The following is a 17,772-nucleotide window of genomic DNA, read 5'->3' as shown; positions in this document are numbered from 1 at the left end:
GAATCATCTGAGCAACACTAGAGACTCAGAAAGATGAAGGTGGGAATACTGTCTGCTCACATTCTGCATATTGTTTGCCTGAATACCTACTTCATTTTCTCAAGTTTTGAAGTCATTTGATTCACTGGCTTTGGTGGTGCATGCCTTTAATTCCAGCCCTCACAAGGCAGAGGCAGATAAATCACTGAGTTCAAGGCCAGCCTGGTCTACAGAGCAGTTCCAGGACAGACAGGGCTACATGGAGACACCCTGAAGAAAGAAGGGAGGTGTGGGGGGAGGAAAAGTCATTTGATTCATCTGTTGATTTTTCCCTTGTCCCACTGAGTTTTTAGTTTCATTTGCTTGTTAACACTTACAAGTTCTCTGTAGTTTTTATTTCTTTGTTGTTTTTGCTACACTGAGGATCAAACCCTGGTGGATGCCTGATGGGCCGATGCTCTACTGCTGAGCTGCACACATACCAGAGTTCTGAGTCTTTAAACTTCCTGATCTATGGTTTTCATGTATATGAGCACACTGTAGCTGTCTTCAGACACACCAGAGGAGGGCATCAGATCCCATTACAGATGGTTGTGAGCCACCATGTGGTTGCCAGGAGTTGAACTTAGGACCTCTGGAAGAGCAGCCAGTGTTTTTTAACCACTGAGCCATCTCTCCAGCCCTCCTGATCTATGTTTTTTAAGTGAACAGTGTAAATGTAGATTTATTAAAGAAAAATAAGAACTTGAATGGGAAGGGTTCTGGGAAAGGTATACCTAGTTTGAACATATTAAATGTAGTTTTCCATATTCTATATAGTTCTGATATCTGAATTCTTTATTAGTCTGATTTTGCTAGTTCTCACAATGTTTTGGTTTGGTGGTATGTGGATGTGCATATGTATAGGTGTATGCTACTTGGGGATGGAAAACCAGGACTGCAATTTAAGGCAAGCATGGTTACTTCTGAGCTGTTCAAATCTTTTATGGAGTTATGTTTTCTCTGTTTGTCTTAATTAGTATTTGTGGGGGGTGTCTGTGCAAGCACGGCACAGCATGGCATGGAGGTCAGGACACTCTCTAGAGTTGGGTCTTTCCTTCCACATCACCACGCTTGTGTAGCAAGCACGTTTATCTGCTGGGCCATATTGCTGGCTGTGTTTTTCCTTTTTTGTTTTGTTTGGTTGGCTAGTTTAAGATGGGGGCAGGTTTCACTGTTTTGAGATAGGGCAAAGTAGCTCAGGATGGCCTTGAACTTAGCATGTTGCCCAGGATACAACCTCTTGCCTGAGTCTCTTGAGTGAGTGGCTGGGGTAATAACCATGTTGCTGTGGTAAGCTTTCTGAATTACACTACACAGTGGCATGTAGTGTATTCACCCTCAGAAACACACTGAGCCAACACCTTCATCTGTGTCGGAACACGTACCAGCAGCTCAAAAGAAACCTTATTATTTGATATTGAAATTAGAGAACAGTCAATCATTCTTCTGGCCATGGGGAGTAACATACTTGATTCAGAGGAATAGTAACTTTCTTAACCAATTTTAAATTAGAACAGGACTCGATATAAAGACTAGATTGGGAACACATTGCCTAAATTCTTTTCTCTATTAACTATTAAAACCTCAAGCCTTCAGTGTGTAGATTTAAGTAATTCCTTATGTCATTTTTTTTTAAAAAATACAGCTCAGCAGATTTGTTCTCTAGTGTAACATTCCGTATGGGCAGCTTGCGGTTGAGACAGCTTCACTCTGTTGCAACCCAGAATGACCTGGAACTCACTACATAGTGCAGCCTATCTCAGAATGACAGAAAGGCTCTTGCCTTAGCCTCCCAAGTGCTGGGTTACATGGAACTTTAGTGTTCAATATTAAGCACAGTCTTTTTGATAAACATTAGAAGAAACATGACATGAGAGCTATTTAAACTACCAAGAAAGTCATTCTAGTTGACATTTACCTTTGCCCAGGAACTCAATCACTTTCCCCTCTCATTTTAAGATGGCAACGACAGCGGACGTTCTTATAAAACTGTCCTGGACCGTTGGAGAGAGTCTCTCCTTTCCTCTGCTAGTCTATCCCAAGTGTTTCTGCATTTATCAACCTTGGATCGCAGTGTGATGTGGTCTAAGTCCATACTGAACGCTCGTTGCAAGATCTGCCGGAAAAAGGGAGATGCTGAAAATATGGTGCTCTGTGACGGCTGTGACCGAGGGCATCACACCTATTGCGTCCGACCAAAGCTCAAGGTATTTTTATCTTTGTCTGTTGAGCACATTGAAATTGAGATTTTTTGACAGTAGATAATGATCATTTTTGTGATTTGTTCAGACTGTTCCGGATGGAGATTGGTTTTGTCCAGAATGTCGACCAAAGCAACGTTCTAGAAGACTTTCCTCTAGGCAGAGACCATCCTTAGAAAGTGATGAAGAAATGGAAGAGGGTATGGAAGGTGATGATGATGAAGTTGATGACGCTGATGAAGAGGGTCAAAGTGAGGAGGAAGAATATGAGGTGGAGCAAGATGAGGAGGACTCTGACGAAGAGGAAGCGCTCAGGTGAGTGCAGTTTGCAATGTGTGGAAGGACCTTCTCACCTGTGACTCTTTAGACCCACAAGAAGAGCTGAGTCGTGACTGTTCTGAAACTACCTGTGCTTTTTACATATTATACATATTTCAGAATATTTCCAATCTAAGCTGCCCATGTCGTTATGTTCATGTGCTTGTGCCCCACTGCTCCCAGAATTATCAATTCTTCTGTGACACAGTGAGCTCTCCCTCAGGCTGTGTGCATAGGTTTGAAGGCTGCATGTTCCTGCTGTGGTAGCACTGGGATAGTTATTTAATCTTTATTCCCCCCTTGAAACAGCCTTAAACTTGATGTGATCTTGCCTTTAGCCCCCAAGTGCTCAGATTTATACCACCACACTCAGTTTGACCCTTTCTTTCAGAACTAAAATAAGAAAAATTCATATTTACTAGGTATATTTCTGTCCACTAGTTCTTCACCAGTAGATGGTTATACCACAATGGGGACATCATATTGTAATCTTTATTTTCATCTTAAACATCTGTACCAATGCCATAGAGCCAAGAAACCAAGTATGGCAAGAGTGACCAAGAACCGTCCAATACAAAAACCAATGTCAGAGGAAAATAATTAAAATAGAGCCATCCACTCTTTTTTGATGAAATTAAGGTTTTTTTCTCCTTTATTTGAGGATTTCATAATGCACACGAATTTTCATCATACTCAAATCCTGTTCCTCCCTACAGTTCCTCTCCTGTCTATTCAACACTTTTTCTTTCCAATTTTATACTGTTGTTTTGAGGGGTTGTTTATTTTAAAGACAATTTTTTTTAATTTTATGTATATGAGTATGCTGTTGCTGTCTTCAAACATAACAGAAGAAGGCACTGGATCCCATTACAGATCCCATTACAGATGGTTGTGAGCCACCATGTGGTTGCTGGGAATTGAACTCAGGACCTCTGGAAGAGCACCCAGTGCTCTTAACCTCTGAGCCATCTCTCCAGCCCCTATTTGTTTGTTTTTAAGAGTACCATCTGGGGCTGGAGAAATAGCTCCAAAGTTAAGAGCACTGGATACTCTTCCAGAGGACCCATATTCAATTCCCAGCACCCACATGACAGCTCATAAGTGTCTGTAACTGATTTCAGGGCATCTGACACCTTCACACACACATACATGCAGCCAAAATATGAATGAACATAAAATAAAAATAAATTATTTTTTTAAAAAGAGAGTACCAGCTAACAGAAACCATTTACCACCATATGTGGCTTATTAAGCATAACAAAAATTAGTCTAGAGGCCTGGAAAGATAGTCAATAAACTGAAGACTGTACAAGCGTGAGCACCCAAGTTTGGATTCCCAGCCCCCAAACAAACTGGGTGTGGCAGCATACACCTCTAACCCCACCCCTGGGATTTGGGGATGTGGAGAAAGGCAGATCCCAGGAGTTTTCTGGCTAGCTGGTCTAGCTGGTCTTAGCCAGTTCAGCTTTAGTGTGAGATCCCATCTCAAGAAATAAGGTGGAGGGTGCTAGAGAAATGGCTCAGCGGTTAAGATAACTGCTCTTCCAAAGGTGCTGAGTTCAAATCCCAGCAACTATGTGGTGGCTCACAACCATCCATAATAAGATCTGATACCCTCTTCTGGTGCGTCTGAAGACAGCTACACTGTACTTACATATAATAAATAGATAAATCTTTATAAAAAATAAATAAGGTGGAAAGCAATAGAGGACACCCTGCATTGGCCCTTGTAGGACTAGCACACCTGAATATGTACATAAGCTACATAGACACACGCACACACACACAAATCAACTGGTCAATAATTTTGAAAAATTCTTATCAATGTTTCAGGTTAAATAGACGAATGTAGAGAGATATATCTAGTTTTGTATTTCAGAATCAGAAAGTAGTAAAGAGGTTCTTGGCTTGGTCTTCATGAACCATAAGTTTGAGACCTACTTTATGTTAGCCATTGGCTAGCCTATCAGTCGCCTCTGTCTGTAGTGACAGCACAGGAGAAGCACCATGCAAGTTTAGTCTCTTAGTTTCCTGTATTTTTAGATATATTGACTTGGTCAGTTTACAATTCTTCTGAGGATTTTATTGGTTTATTCAGGACTTGATTTTCATGATGATATCCTAGTAACCTAGAAAATAAATGTCCTCCCTTGTTTCAGAAAAATACATGAGAACTTGTCTCTAAACAGAAAGGATATGATAATACATACCATAGTGTATGTGTGTATGTGTGTGTGTGATATGGACTTAAGCATAAGTTTATATACAAAAGTAATTTATGTACAACTTACTAGTTAAGTACAAATAACCATATGTTCTTCATTGTTCATTATTGTACAATTATTTTTGTATTTTCTAATTATTTGTAGCCCACCAAAACGAGGAAGACCCCAAGTTAGATTGCCAATTAAAACAAGAGGGAGATTTGGCCCTTCTTTCCCAAGCCGCAGCCAACGACAAGACCCTGGAAGATACCCTTCAAGGAGTCAGCAGAGCACGCCCAAAACCACTGCTTCTAAACCTGCTGGCAGAAGTCTAAGGAAAACCAGATCTGCTCCTCCCACAGAAACTCGATCCCTGAGAGCTGGTAGTCGCTCCACTCGCCACAGTCCTAATGCACTGCAAGCAGATGTGTTTGTGGAACTGCTTAGTCCTCATGGAAAACGCAAAGTACGGAAGAGTGCTGATAACACCCTAGAACACAGTCCCGGCTTCACTAACTTCAGGGTCAGCACCTCAAGATCAAGCAGACAGTTGATACCTTTAAATACTGCTGGACTTTCTCTCCCAGAGGGTGAGTCTAAGAGAAGAGGCAGGAAAAGACAATCTACAGGTATGAAATCTAATTTATATTCTTCCTTACCTAAAAATATTTGAGTCCTTTATCGCTTTTAAAAGCTGTTCCTATGATACACGATAGTCTGACCTAAAGCATACATCATTAAAGAGAAGCTATTGCTAAGTAAAGGCAAATTACATTAGTAGTCTCTACTGGCACAGGGCAGTGTACTAAATTTGAAGATAATATGCCTGTATTTGTGTGTGGGGGCCAAAGCCACTACACCGGGCCTTTTACATGAGTGCTGGGGACCAAACTAAAATCTTCATGTTTACACAGCAGGCGCTTTGCCAAAAAGCTGTCTCCTTAGCCCTTAATAGGAGAAAAACAAAAAGTTATATAGATGCCCACTGAAGGTCAGAGGATCTTGGATATCCTGGAACTCAAATTAGAGGCATTTGTGAGCCATCTGATAGAGGTGCTAGGAGCTGAACCCAGGTCCTCAGAAGGCTGTAAGTGCTCTTAGCCAACAAGCCATCTCTCTAGTCCTAGTATTTCATTGTTAGTGGAAAAATTTAGTCAGTGTATGAATACATTTCAGAGCTAGGGATATATCCTAGTGATGAAGTGCTTGCCTTGTGCATTTCAGTTTCCCACTTCTTCCTCCTTCAGAACACACAGTGGTGATGTGCACCTTTAATCCCAGCACTTGGGAGGCAGAGGCAGGTGGATTTCTGAGTTCAAGGCCAGACTGGTCTACAGAGTGAGTTCCAGGACAGCCAGGGCCACACAGAGAAACCCTGTCTCGAAAAACTTAAAAAAAAAAAAAAAAAAAACAGGCAGTCATCACAAGACATGAAGATTAATTGTTTGAGAAGATTACCCTCTGTGGCTGGGCAGTGGTAGCCCACACCTTTAGTCTCAGCACGCAGGAAGATCCCTGACTTAAGGCCAGCCTGGTCTACAGAGTGAGCTCCAGGACAGCCAGGGCCACCAAGTGAGACCCTATCTCAAACAACAACAAAAATTCTACAGAGAGGGGACTGGTAAGATAGCACAATAGATAAAAGTGTGTGCTTACAAGCCTGACAACCTGAGTTTAATCCCTGAACACACACATACACACACACACACACACACACACACACACACACACACAAAATAAATGTAAAACATAAAAGTATATATACTTTTTAAAAGTTTTGTAATTTTTTCTGGTTGCCGTCAAAACTTAACCTGAAATGAGAAGAGTGTGTGGATTCACACAATGAATTTAAACACCTGAATTCATGTTTGAACCATATTATACCCTAGATTTCACTGGACCACTTAAGATTTTTTTTGTGGCCTTGAACTCCCAGAAATTCACTTGCATTTGCCTCCTGAGTGCTGAGATTAAATGTGTACCCACAACCTGCCATGATATGCTTTCTTCAAGATATGTTTTAAGAGCTATTAAAGAATTGTTTAGTTTGTTTTGTTTGTTTATTTTAGAGTATCTTTAGTAAAATTGTGTAAGAACCCCAAAAACCTTTTTGGAAAATTTTAAAAAGGAAATTAAGAGTATTTGGCCCAGATTTCTATGTCTTTCAGAGTAAGCTAGATGGGGTGAGGAAGTAGCTCAGCCTACAGTGCTTAAAACCCAAGCATTAGCACCAGGAACCCATGTAAATATGGTGGGGGTGGGGGGGGCAGGCCCACCTATAACACTTGAGCCCACAGGACCAACACAATGTATTCCAAGTCAGCCAGCCACCACGTGCCATATCAGTGAGCCCAAGGTTTGATTTAAAGACCCTGATACCACATAAACTTTCCATGAGGTTCCTCAAATGCTGTACATACACATATGCAGGCATGCAGCCATGCACTGACACTACATACATTGAAAGGCAAAATCTCAGTGTAAAGTGTGGCTTGTAAACCGGGCAGTGGTGGCGCACGCCTTTAATCCCAGCACTTGGGAGGCAGAGTCAGGCAGATTTCTGATTTCGAGACCAGCCTGGTCTACAGAGTGAGTTCCAGGGCAGCCAAGGCTACACAGAGAGGCTTGTATTTCTGTAACAGGCTTACCTTAGAGTCAGTACTTTGCTTTGATACTACCCAAAATGTTTACTTACTCAGAGTCATCTCCTGTACCACTGAATCGAAGAAGTTCTGGCCGACAAGGAGGCGTTCATGAATTGTCTGCTTTTGAACAACTTGTCGTGGAACTGGTCCGGCATGATGATAGCTGGCCCTTTTTGAAACTGGTTTCTAAAATCCAGGTAATATTAATATAACTAGACTTTATAAAATATGCTTATTGCCTGATTTACATTTATATTATATGATGTAGTCTTCATGGAAACTTTGATAGATGATTGAGCTGCCATGTGGGTGCTGGGACTTGAACCCGGGTCCTTTGGAAAAGCAGCTGGTGCTTCTACTTTGTGATCTCCAGAGCAAGAATCTGAAGGATTAATTAATATAGAATAACATGTACTTATTTAAGATCTTAAAATTAGTTTGTTTGTGTGTGTGAGTACACACTCTGCCAGTTGTGTGGTGAAACAGGGCCAATTGGCCCCACCTTGAGTTAGAAATCACGTCATCAGTAGCAGTCTTAGTAGCAAGTGCCTTTACCCAACCCCTACCCCTGAGGCGTCTTACTGGACTGGGTTTTTGGTTTTTTTCAAATAGCCTAGTATAGCCTAAGGTTTTCTCTGTAGCTGAAGATAGCCATGAACTCCAGCTTTTATTTTTCATAGATGGTTTTTGTCATCCATTAAGTAAAAATTCACATTCTATTCATTATTATAGATGCAATAATGCTCGCTAATAAATATTATGGGCATATATATCAGTCTTTCATAATAAATTACATTTAAGGGCTGGTGAGATGGCTCAGTAGGTAAGAGCACTGACTGCTCTTCCAAAGGTCCTGAGTTCAAATCCCAGCAACCACATGGTGGCTCACAACCACCCGTAATGAGATCTGATACCCTCTTCTGTATACTCATTTATAATAATAAATAAATCTTTTTTAAAAAATTACATTTAAGATGGTATTAAATAGGCTTCTGCATCATTATGATTCAAAATATGTGACTTATTTTAATTGAATAATAGTACTCAGAAGTTGATATTACCAAGTTGCTTTTTCATGTATAAAATTAATCTTAACCATATATGTCCAATAATTTCTTTGTACTATGAAATACTTTATTATTTTACAGGTCCCAGACTACTATGACATCATTAAGAAGCCCATTGCCTTAAATATAATTCGAGAAAAAGTAAATAAATGTGAATATAAATTAGCATGTGAGTATCTTTTCCTTTTTAGTGCTTTTAAGACATGTTGCTATTTTTATTTTTTTAATGATGTACATTAGTATAGGTATCTATTTGGCAGCCCATGAGGTTCCTCAAATGCTTATTAGTACATACTGAGGTGAAAGATGGATTGGGTTAAATAGTTAGAAACGTTCTATAGAGTCCGGTCTTAGTGGAAGAAGTTTTTTGTTTTTGATGCAATGATTAATGATAGGCCTCGTGAAAGGCCAAGCAAGGTCTCTGTCTCTCCAGCCAGGAGTCATGCAAACACGTAATGCATGTAAGCCGTAGGTTCTCCAAAACAATTTAAAATATTTATAATTGATCAATTTTAAGATCAAGCTGTTACCTTGTTTCAGTTTCTTCTTTTCTTCCCTTTTCTTAGTAAGTTTTCCTGTGTACAAATAAACTTGGTTTTGATGTGTTTATTTTTATCCCTAATCTTGTTTGGTTTTCTCTCTCTAGCTGAATTTATTGATGATATTGAGTTAATGTTTTCAAACTGCTTTGAATACAACCCTCGGAACACAAGTGAAGCAAAAGCTGGAACTAGGCTTCAAGCCTTTTTTCATATTCAAGCTCAAAAGCTTGGCCTCCATGTCTCACCCAGTAATGTGGACCAGGTTAGCACGCCACTAGCTGCAAAGAAGTCTCGGATCTAAGTTTGTCCTTCTAAAGGCTATACGTGAAGAAAAACATGAATCGTTCATGAAAATGGAACATTAAATCTTGCTCTAAAGCAGATATGTGTATAAAGCAATAACAGCTGGTTGACCACATCCAAGTGTGGCCTGCACTATATTCTCAATTTACTATTAAGCACTCAGGAGAATGTAGGAAAGATTTCCTTTGCTACAGTTTTTGTTCAGTATCTACTAAGTTTTATAGATGTATTGAGTACAGCGCTGGTTTACAGAGGCTTTTGTACATTTTGAGATCATTCATGTGTTCAGGTATCTTGGAAAATATTTTTTCATCTTTGATTTATTTTGTCATTGAGCTTTAGGAGTTTCGGTAGTCGGGAGGCTTTGTCTCCACAGTAAGTCTTCTAGACCACAGCTTAGAGAATGTGTCCTAAAGACTGTTTCATGAGCACATGGTTTCAACACTACACATGAATGAATCCAATTCTCTAGCTCTGACGTGCCGTAGCCAGTGCCGACTGAATTTATTAACTAGATATTTATTTAGCATTCAAAGTCATTTGTGAATTTGTTTTGTATTTATAAAATTTATACTTGGAAAATGTTCTTTAATTTTTTAAACATTTTACTATGTTTTTGTTTTATTTCTCGACCAGTCTTAATGATTTAAAAATAAAAATGCTACCCTCTCTAACAGTTCTGTTTTACAAACGATAAGTTTCTGTGTACAACTTTTCTAAGTGTGCAAATAAAATGATACATTTTTTCAAGTTTTCTGAATTCTGAAGTTTTTGCAAATTAAAATCAAATTTTTGTCTATTTATACATATAGATCATAAAAACCATACAGACAGTGTTTCATTGTCTGGGTAGAAGATGCCTCCAGTTGGTGGCAGTGTTATTCTTGCATAGATTCTCACTAAGAGGAGAGAAGCATGTTGAACCCTTAGATTGCAGACATGTATCACTGTGCCTGACTCCAAAGAAATCCTTGATTTCAGCAGTCTTGGTGGTGCTGGCCTATAATCTTAGCATTCAATATGCTTGAAGCAAGAAGATCACAAGTTCAGGGCCAGTCTGCCTGGGCTACACAGTGAGAACCTGCCTGTGGTAGTTTGAATGTAAATGTTGCCCATGGGCTCTGTATTTGAACACTGGGTCCAAGAGGATTCTGTATGGGGGCACTTAAGAAATGTGACTTTAGCTGGGTGATGGTGGCTCATGCCTTTAATCCCAGCATTCCAGGGGCAGAAGCAGGCAGATCTCTGAGTTCAAGGCAAACATCGTCTACAGAGTGAGTTCTGGAAGTTGAGGGCTACACAAAGAAACCCTGTCTCAAAACACCAAAACACACACACACACACACACACACACACACACGCAGGAGGAAGAGGAGGAAGAAAGGAAAGGAAATGTGGCCTTGGTGGAGGAGGCCATCACTAGGGGCAGGGCTTTAAAAGGCTTTGCCTTACTCAGTTTGTTACCCCTGCTTCAAATGTCTGGTTGAGATGTAAGCTCTCGGTTTCCTATGCCTGCTGCCAAAGTTATGTCATGATTGATCCCAAATAACTTCTTATATAATTGCTTTGGTCATGGTGTTAAACCACAGCAATAGAAAAGTAACTACTGATACATTGACTTTTTTTAAATTGTGTGATTACTGTTGCAAAGAATGCTGAATGGGAAAGAAGCCAAAGTTGATAGTCTTTGTACCTAATAACTGTGAAATGCTTTTTGTATTAAATAAACCAATTCTGCAAGATTTTTTTTGGTTAATCTCTCCATTTTTCAGAAGAGGTTAAAACTCAAGTCTTTTTTTTTTTTTTTTTTTTTTTTTTTTTTTTTTTTTTTTTTTTTTTTTTTTTAATTCACTCAGGCACCTTCAGGAAGATGTGAATACAGTTTTATCTTTGTGGAGAGCAGAAAAGGTCAAATAGAAGGGGAAATAGGGTATATATGTTCAGGTCCATTCAGGTCATCAAATCACGAGCTATCTCACTTTCTAGGAAGTAACAAAACAATGGCTATAGTCATGATCTGGTTTTTCATTTTGTACCCCAGCCTCCTTTCAAGTACTAGAGACCAAACTTGAGCCGTATTAAGTGCTAAGCAAGCAGCACTGAGTTCAATCCCAGACCCCTGTCTGCCTTGTTAATTAGTAGTTGTAGGGCACAGCTGTGTGGCAGTTTTATCTAGTATTGTCAGAACATATGCTGAAAGTGTGAGTCCTGGAAAGGAGCTGGCTTCTGAGCTATGATTTGCAGCTTGTGTCCCCTGGGTTCCAGGGTTCTCATTAATGTCTAAACATATGCAAAAATGTGAGAACAACATTGGGGTGCTTGTGTCTCTTTGTCTTACTGTATGTGTGGACACAAGTTTCAGCATGGATGGAGGTGAGAGGACAATGCTGGGGAATGGGTTCCAGAGACTGAATTCAAGATTTATTGCAAGTGCCCTTACCTTCAAACCACCTCACTGGCCCTATGTTTGTTATTTGAGACAAAGTCTTACTCTTCAGCTGAGGCTGTCCTGGAATTTACTGTGTGTAGCCCAAGTAGGTCTCAAATTTATGGCAATCCTCCTACTTCAGCCTCCTGAGTGCCAGGATAGTAGGAGTAAGTCATCAGACCTAGCAGGAAGCAGAAGCTTAATACCCATATAGCTTTGAAGGTATCAATTCTACCAATATAAATTTGTTCTCTATCACTGACAGTGTTAAGAATATTTTTAGAGAAAGAAATAGAAGATATGGTCACTTGCACACTCTAAATACATTCATTTCAGAAAAATGGCAGACTGATTAGTTTTAGTAACAGCATGAGGAAGGTTACACTTAATCTCTATCCCACATTAGCCATTTGTGCTTGCCATTCAAGAGAACATGTGGTAGAGAAGAGCAGAAAAAAGCAGTACCATCAGTATACAAGTAATGTGTCAGCATGTTAGAGATGCAGGACCATCAGTATTCAAGTAATAGAAATGTTTTAATGACTGAGTAATTACATCACTGTTTTTCTTGGTAACAATTTTGTCTTGGAAGATGATAAACCTTGCTACCAAAAAATGTTTGAGAAGACACTTAGAATATGAATAAACAGACATCTGTAAATTGAAAAGGTATAGACCAATGAGAAGACTCAGTGGGGAAGTGTTTGCCTCTGCCCAATGACCTGAGTTTAATCTCTAGATCACAAGAAAATCAACTCCAAAAGGTTGTCCTCTGTCCTCCACAAATGCATCATCACTGAGTGATTTTAAAAGTAAACTCATGAGGCATGGTCAAGTATGCCTTTAATCCCAGCACTCAGGAGGCAGGCAGACAGATCTGAGTCCGAGGCCAGTCTGGTCTACCTACCAAGTTGAGGTCAGCCAGGTCTACAGAGGTGAGATACTGTCTAAAAAAGATGGTAAGATGGTGTATGGACTGGAGAGATATCTATGCGGTTAAGAGTTCTAGCAAAAGGACCTAAATTTAGTTCCCAGCACCTATATCAGGCAACTCACAACTATACTTCAGCTCCAAGGGATCCAGTGCCCCCTTCTGGCCTGCAAGGGTACATGGACCCAGTGTTCATATACACACAGTCCTTTCAACCTTCACAAACACAAACATTTTTTGTTTTGTTTTTCGAGACAGGGTTTCTCTGTGTATCCCTGGCTGTCCTGGAACTCACTCTGTAGACCAGGCTGGCCTCAAACTCAGAAATCCGCCCCACCCTCCCACCCTCCCCCACCACCCCGCCCTCTGCCTCCCAAGTGCTGGGATTAAAGGCATGCGCCACCACTGTCCGGCTCTGCTTTGCTTTCAAGACATGGTTTCTGTGTGTATAGCCCTGGCTATCCTAAAACTCATAGGAAACTGGCCTGACCTTGAACTCAGAGATCCAGCCTGCCTTTGCCTCTGAGTGCTGGAACTAAAGGCATGTGCCACCACCCCCTAGCTTTAAATAGGACTTTTAAATGTAACCCACTGTGATGGTTTGAATAGGAATGGCCCCATGGGCTCATATATTTGAATGCTTGGGGACCTGTAGCTTTGTTGGAGGAAGTGTGTCACTGGGGTTGGGCTCTGGGTTTTAAAATGCTCAGGTCAAGCCTAGTGTTTCTCTTCCTGCTGTCTGCCAACCCAGTCGTAGAACTCTCAGCTACTTCTACAGTACCATGTCTGCCTGGATGCTGCCATGCTTCCTGCCTTGATGGACTGAACCTCTGAAACTGTAAGCCAGCCCTAAATGTCCTTTTTAAGAGTTACCTTGGTCATGGTATCTCTTCACAGCAATGGAAACCCTAAGACAGATATTTACATTATGATTTATAATTGCAAAATTATATTTAAGTAGTAACAAAACTAAATGTATAGTTGGGGGTCCTCACGACATGAAGGACCTGTATTAAAGGGTCAGAGCATTTGGAAGGTTGAGAACCACTGATCCAGACAAACCAAACCTCAAGAGACCTGGAAACCCAATGTGTATGGCAGAAAGTGGGGCACTCATTGCTACAGGTTTTGAGTTGATAGACTTACACTGTGTACAATGTGGCCACAAGTGGTGGGACTGGAGAGAATATTAAGAGCTCACATGTGCTAGAAATTCCTATAGATCAAAAAGATTCTAGTTTACTCTTCAAAGTAGAGCTAAAAACATCTGCCACACCAAAAACAAAAAACAAAAAAACAAAACAAAACAAAAAACAAAACAAAACAAAACAAAACCAGAAGCAGCTCTCTGCTCAAGCATGCATGCATGCATGTTACTTTGCAGGAAGAAGGTATTTCAACTTGTCTTTAAAATGCCTATTTTCCTAATCAGGGTTTCCATTGCTGAGAAGAGACACCATGACCAAGGCAACTCATAAAGGACAACATTAAATTGGGGCTGGCTTACAATTTCAGAGATTCAGTCCACTATCATCAAGGCAGGAAGCATGGCATCATCCAGGCAGACTTGGTGCTGGAGAAGGAGCTGAGAGTTCTACATCTGGATCTGAAGGCAGCCAGGAAGAGACTACCTTCTGCACGCAGAAAGAAAAAGGTGTCTTCTACCCTGAAGGGAGCTTAAGCATATGACCTCAAAGCCCACTCCCACAGTGATACACTTCCTCCAACAAAGCCCTACCTAATAATGCCACTTCCATGGGCCAAGCATATTCAAAGCACCACACACACACACACACACACACACACACACACACACACACACACACACACGTATATATGAGATGCTTCAAATATGTGCATGCATTGTGTATACTAATGTGCATTGCCTCATTTTTTTTAAGATTTATTTATTATTATAAATAAGTACATGGTTGCTGCCTTCAGACACATCAGAGGAGGGTGTCAGATCTCATTAGGGGTAGTTGTGAGCCACCATGTGGTTGCTGGGATTTGAACTCAGGACCTTCAACAGAAGAACAGTTAGTGCTCTTACCCACTGAGCCATCTCACCAGCCCGCCTCGTTATTTTTTATAATGAGAACATTTAAAGTTTCTGGAGTTTGTTTTGTTGTTTGTCTTGATATGTAGCCCTAGCTGGACAGGAACTCACTATGTAGACCAGGATGGCCTCAATCTCACAGAAATCCTCCTACCTCTACATCTCTGGTGCTAGGATTTTAGATGGAAACCACCATACCCGGCTATTAGAAATTCTTGAGACTATATTAACAATATGTTGTACAGTAACTCACTGAGCTTACTCTAACTAAAATGATGTGTCCTTTGGTGAAAATCTCTTGCCAAGCCTCTTATATGCCTGGTCCCCAAAATGTTGATAAGCCATCATTCTGTTTTTCTGATCTTGTAGATCAGCTTTGTTACAGTCCATCTCTGGATGAGGTATATGGGTATCCATCATCTTTCTGGACCTCACCTATCTCACTTGACAATGCATTCTATGACATCACTCATTACAAATAACAGAACTTCTTTTGTCTCTAAAAAATATTTTTATTATATGTATTGACTTGGGGGAGGGGATTGTGTGGAGGTCAGAGCACAACTTTCAGACATTGATTCTCTTTTACCATGTGAGACGCAGGTGTCAAACTCATGCTGTCAAGCCAGGTAGGAAGTGCTTTTACACGCTGAGCCATCTTACTGGTTGGCCCTTTTTCTGGAAGACTGAATAGTACTTCATTATGTGTGTGTGTATATGTGTTTGTGTGTGCACAGTGGGGGTGACACACACACATGTTCTTAGGCACGTGGAGACCAGAGGTTGACATCAGTGTCTTCTTCAATCTTTCATCTTATTCTCTTTTGAGACAAGTTCTCTGGAGACCTGGAGAGCACGCATTTGGTCAGGCTGAGTGGCCAGTGAGCTCCAGCAGTCTGTGCTCTGCCTTCCTGACACCGCGGGCACAGATGTAAACCCTTAGCCATCTTTTCACATGGGTACTGGTAATCCAAACACCGGTCTTCATGCTTGTACGGCAAGCACTTTACCAGCTGAACCATTTCTCCAGCCCTGTAAGTCTTTAATTGTAACAGCAAATGCTTCCTTCGCTGTTTCATAAAAGAGAGTGACCCTTGTTCAAATTTGGGTTAGAAAGGATGGCTCCTTGGCTTGGAGGGACAGCTTAGCACTTGCTAGGGAAACACTTACATATTCAAATTAAATGTTTTTCTTGCCAGTCAGTGGTGGCACACACCTTTAACCCCAGAGACAGAAGGTTTCCTGTGAGATCAAGGCCAGCCTGGTCTACAAAGTGAGTCCAGGGTCTAGGACAGCCAGAGCTACATAATGACTGACTAGGGGCTGGTGAGATGGCTCAGCGGGTAAGCGAGCAGGGTGACCAGAGTGAGTGGGGTTGACCAGAGCGAGCAGAGGTCCAAAGAGTCAATTCCCAACAACCAGATGAAGGCTCACAACTATCTGTATAGCTACAGTGTGTACTCATATACATAAAATAAATAAATAAATCTTTTTTAAAAATGGCTGTCTAGAAAAACAAAACAACAACAAAAACCCTAAGACAAAGTCTCACGGTGTAGCCCTGGCTGGCCTAGGACTCAAAAGGTGCCTCTGATAGTAAAAGCTTGCCTACCACACCTAACCTTGAAAATAAATCTTTAAGAAAGAAGAAAATGTGATTTCACACAGCTGAAGCAATTGAGCTTGAGAAGAGCTTTCCTAAGACCAAGACTTTCATAGGATTTGGCCAGTCATACAAACAATTCTTACAATAAATCTTCAAAAACTTATCTCGCTCCCTCTCCCTGCCCCTCCCCCTCCCCCCTTCCTGCTCTGTCCCCCCCAAAAAAACTTGTTCTCAGCCAGATGTGATGATGCATACAATTAGTTCTAGGCCCCAGGAGGCAGAGGCAGGGGATTCTTTGTATGTTCTAGGCCTCCCTAGTCTATAAAGTGAGTTCCGGAAGAGCCAGAGCTATGTCTCAAACAACAATAAACAAAACAAATTGTCCTCTGGTCTTCTATATATTCCTTCATAGTCACCAAGAGCTTAGAAAGGTGCAAACAAAACAGAACAAAACCTTGGAGGTTTTGAGGACGTGGCTGAAGATGGCTTAGCAGTTAAAAGAACACACTGTCCTTGCAGAGACCTAGAGTTCAGTTCCTAGCCCCTGGGATGTGTGGCTCACACTTTTTGTGGCCTCTAGGGCACCTACACTCATGTGCACATCCCTCCCCAGCACATACACACATATTTTTTTTTCTTTATGTGTGTGCCTATTTGTCAGAATGTGCATCAAGTGCTCTCCAAGGCCAGAAGAGGGCATCAGACCCCACGGAGCTATAGGTGCAGGCAATTGTGAGCTTCGTCTGGGTGCTGGGAACCAAACCCAAATAAGTCCTCTGGAAGAGTAGCAAGCATCCTTAACCCTGAGACATCTCCCAGGCCATTCCCTACCCAACACACACATACTTTTTTTTTTTTTTTTTAAATAACAGAATAAGATGGGGCTGGAAAGAGAGTTCAGCAGTTCAGGGCTCACACTGCTTGCAGGGGACCCAGCATTAGTTCCCTCACTGATGTCAGGTGGCTCACAACCACCTGTGATGCCATCTTCAGATTCAGAGGGATTTGGCACCCTGTTCTAGACTTCTAGTGCACCTGCATTCAAACAAGCACATACTACATACAAACAAACATATATACATAAAACATGAGGGAAATCGTATATCAGAATATTTATCTCTTCACATATACAAAGTCAGTAGGACTAAAAGACCCCAAGAACTGGGGAGATCCTTACTCAAGTCTTGGGATGACGCGACAACCCAATGACTCACGAGAGACCGAACTTGCTGTAATCACATGAGGTTTTTTCCAGATATGGGTCGAACTCATAGCCTGGCAGGCCAGAGGGGTTCGACCCCGAACACAAGAAGTGTTGGGTATTTAAAGGGAAAGACCACAAGCTGGGGGTGGGGAGAGGGTTACCAGGGAAACATAAGAAGAGAACAATGGAAAATTCCAAAGGAACCCACTACCTAGCTGAGCCAGGTCACAAGGAAGTCATCCT

General features: G+C 41.1%; 1 protein-coding gene across 1 annotated transcript in view; it reads left to right on the top strand.

The window, feature by feature from the left end:
* Positions 1–10,051, top strand: part of Baz1a (bromodomain adjacent to zinc finger domain 1A) — an 88,735-nt gene extending 78,684 nt beyond the window's left edge. Inside the window, exons 20-25 of the mRNA XM_031357717.1 lie at positions 1,981–2,228; positions 2,311–2,537; positions 4,910–5,373; positions 7,444–7,586; positions 8,538–8,625; positions 9,103–10,051. Coding sequence (XP_031213577.1) covers positions 1,981–2,228; positions 2,311–2,537; positions 4,910–5,373; positions 7,444–7,586; positions 8,538–8,625; positions 9,103–9,299 — 1,367 coding nt within the window. The 3' untranslated portion in view covers positions 9,300–10,051. The remainder of the gene's footprint in view (positions 1–1,980; positions 2,229–2,310; positions 2,538–4,909; positions 5,374–7,443; positions 7,587–8,537; positions 8,626–9,102) is intronic.
* The last annotated feature ends 7,721 nt before the right edge of the window (positions 10,052–17,772 follow it).

This window comes from Mastomys coucha, unplaced genomic scaffold, assembly GCF_008632895.1.
Source record: "Mastomys coucha isolate ucsf_1 unplaced genomic scaffold, UCSF_Mcou_1 pScaffold6, whole genome shotgun sequence".
In the NCBI taxonomy this organism is placed as follows: Eukaryota; Metazoa; Chordata; class Mammalia; order Rodentia; family Muridae; genus Mastomys; species Mastomys coucha.
The sequence above is the reverse complement of the archived record's forward strand: the minus strand, read 5'-3'. Positions and strand labels throughout refer to the sequence as shown.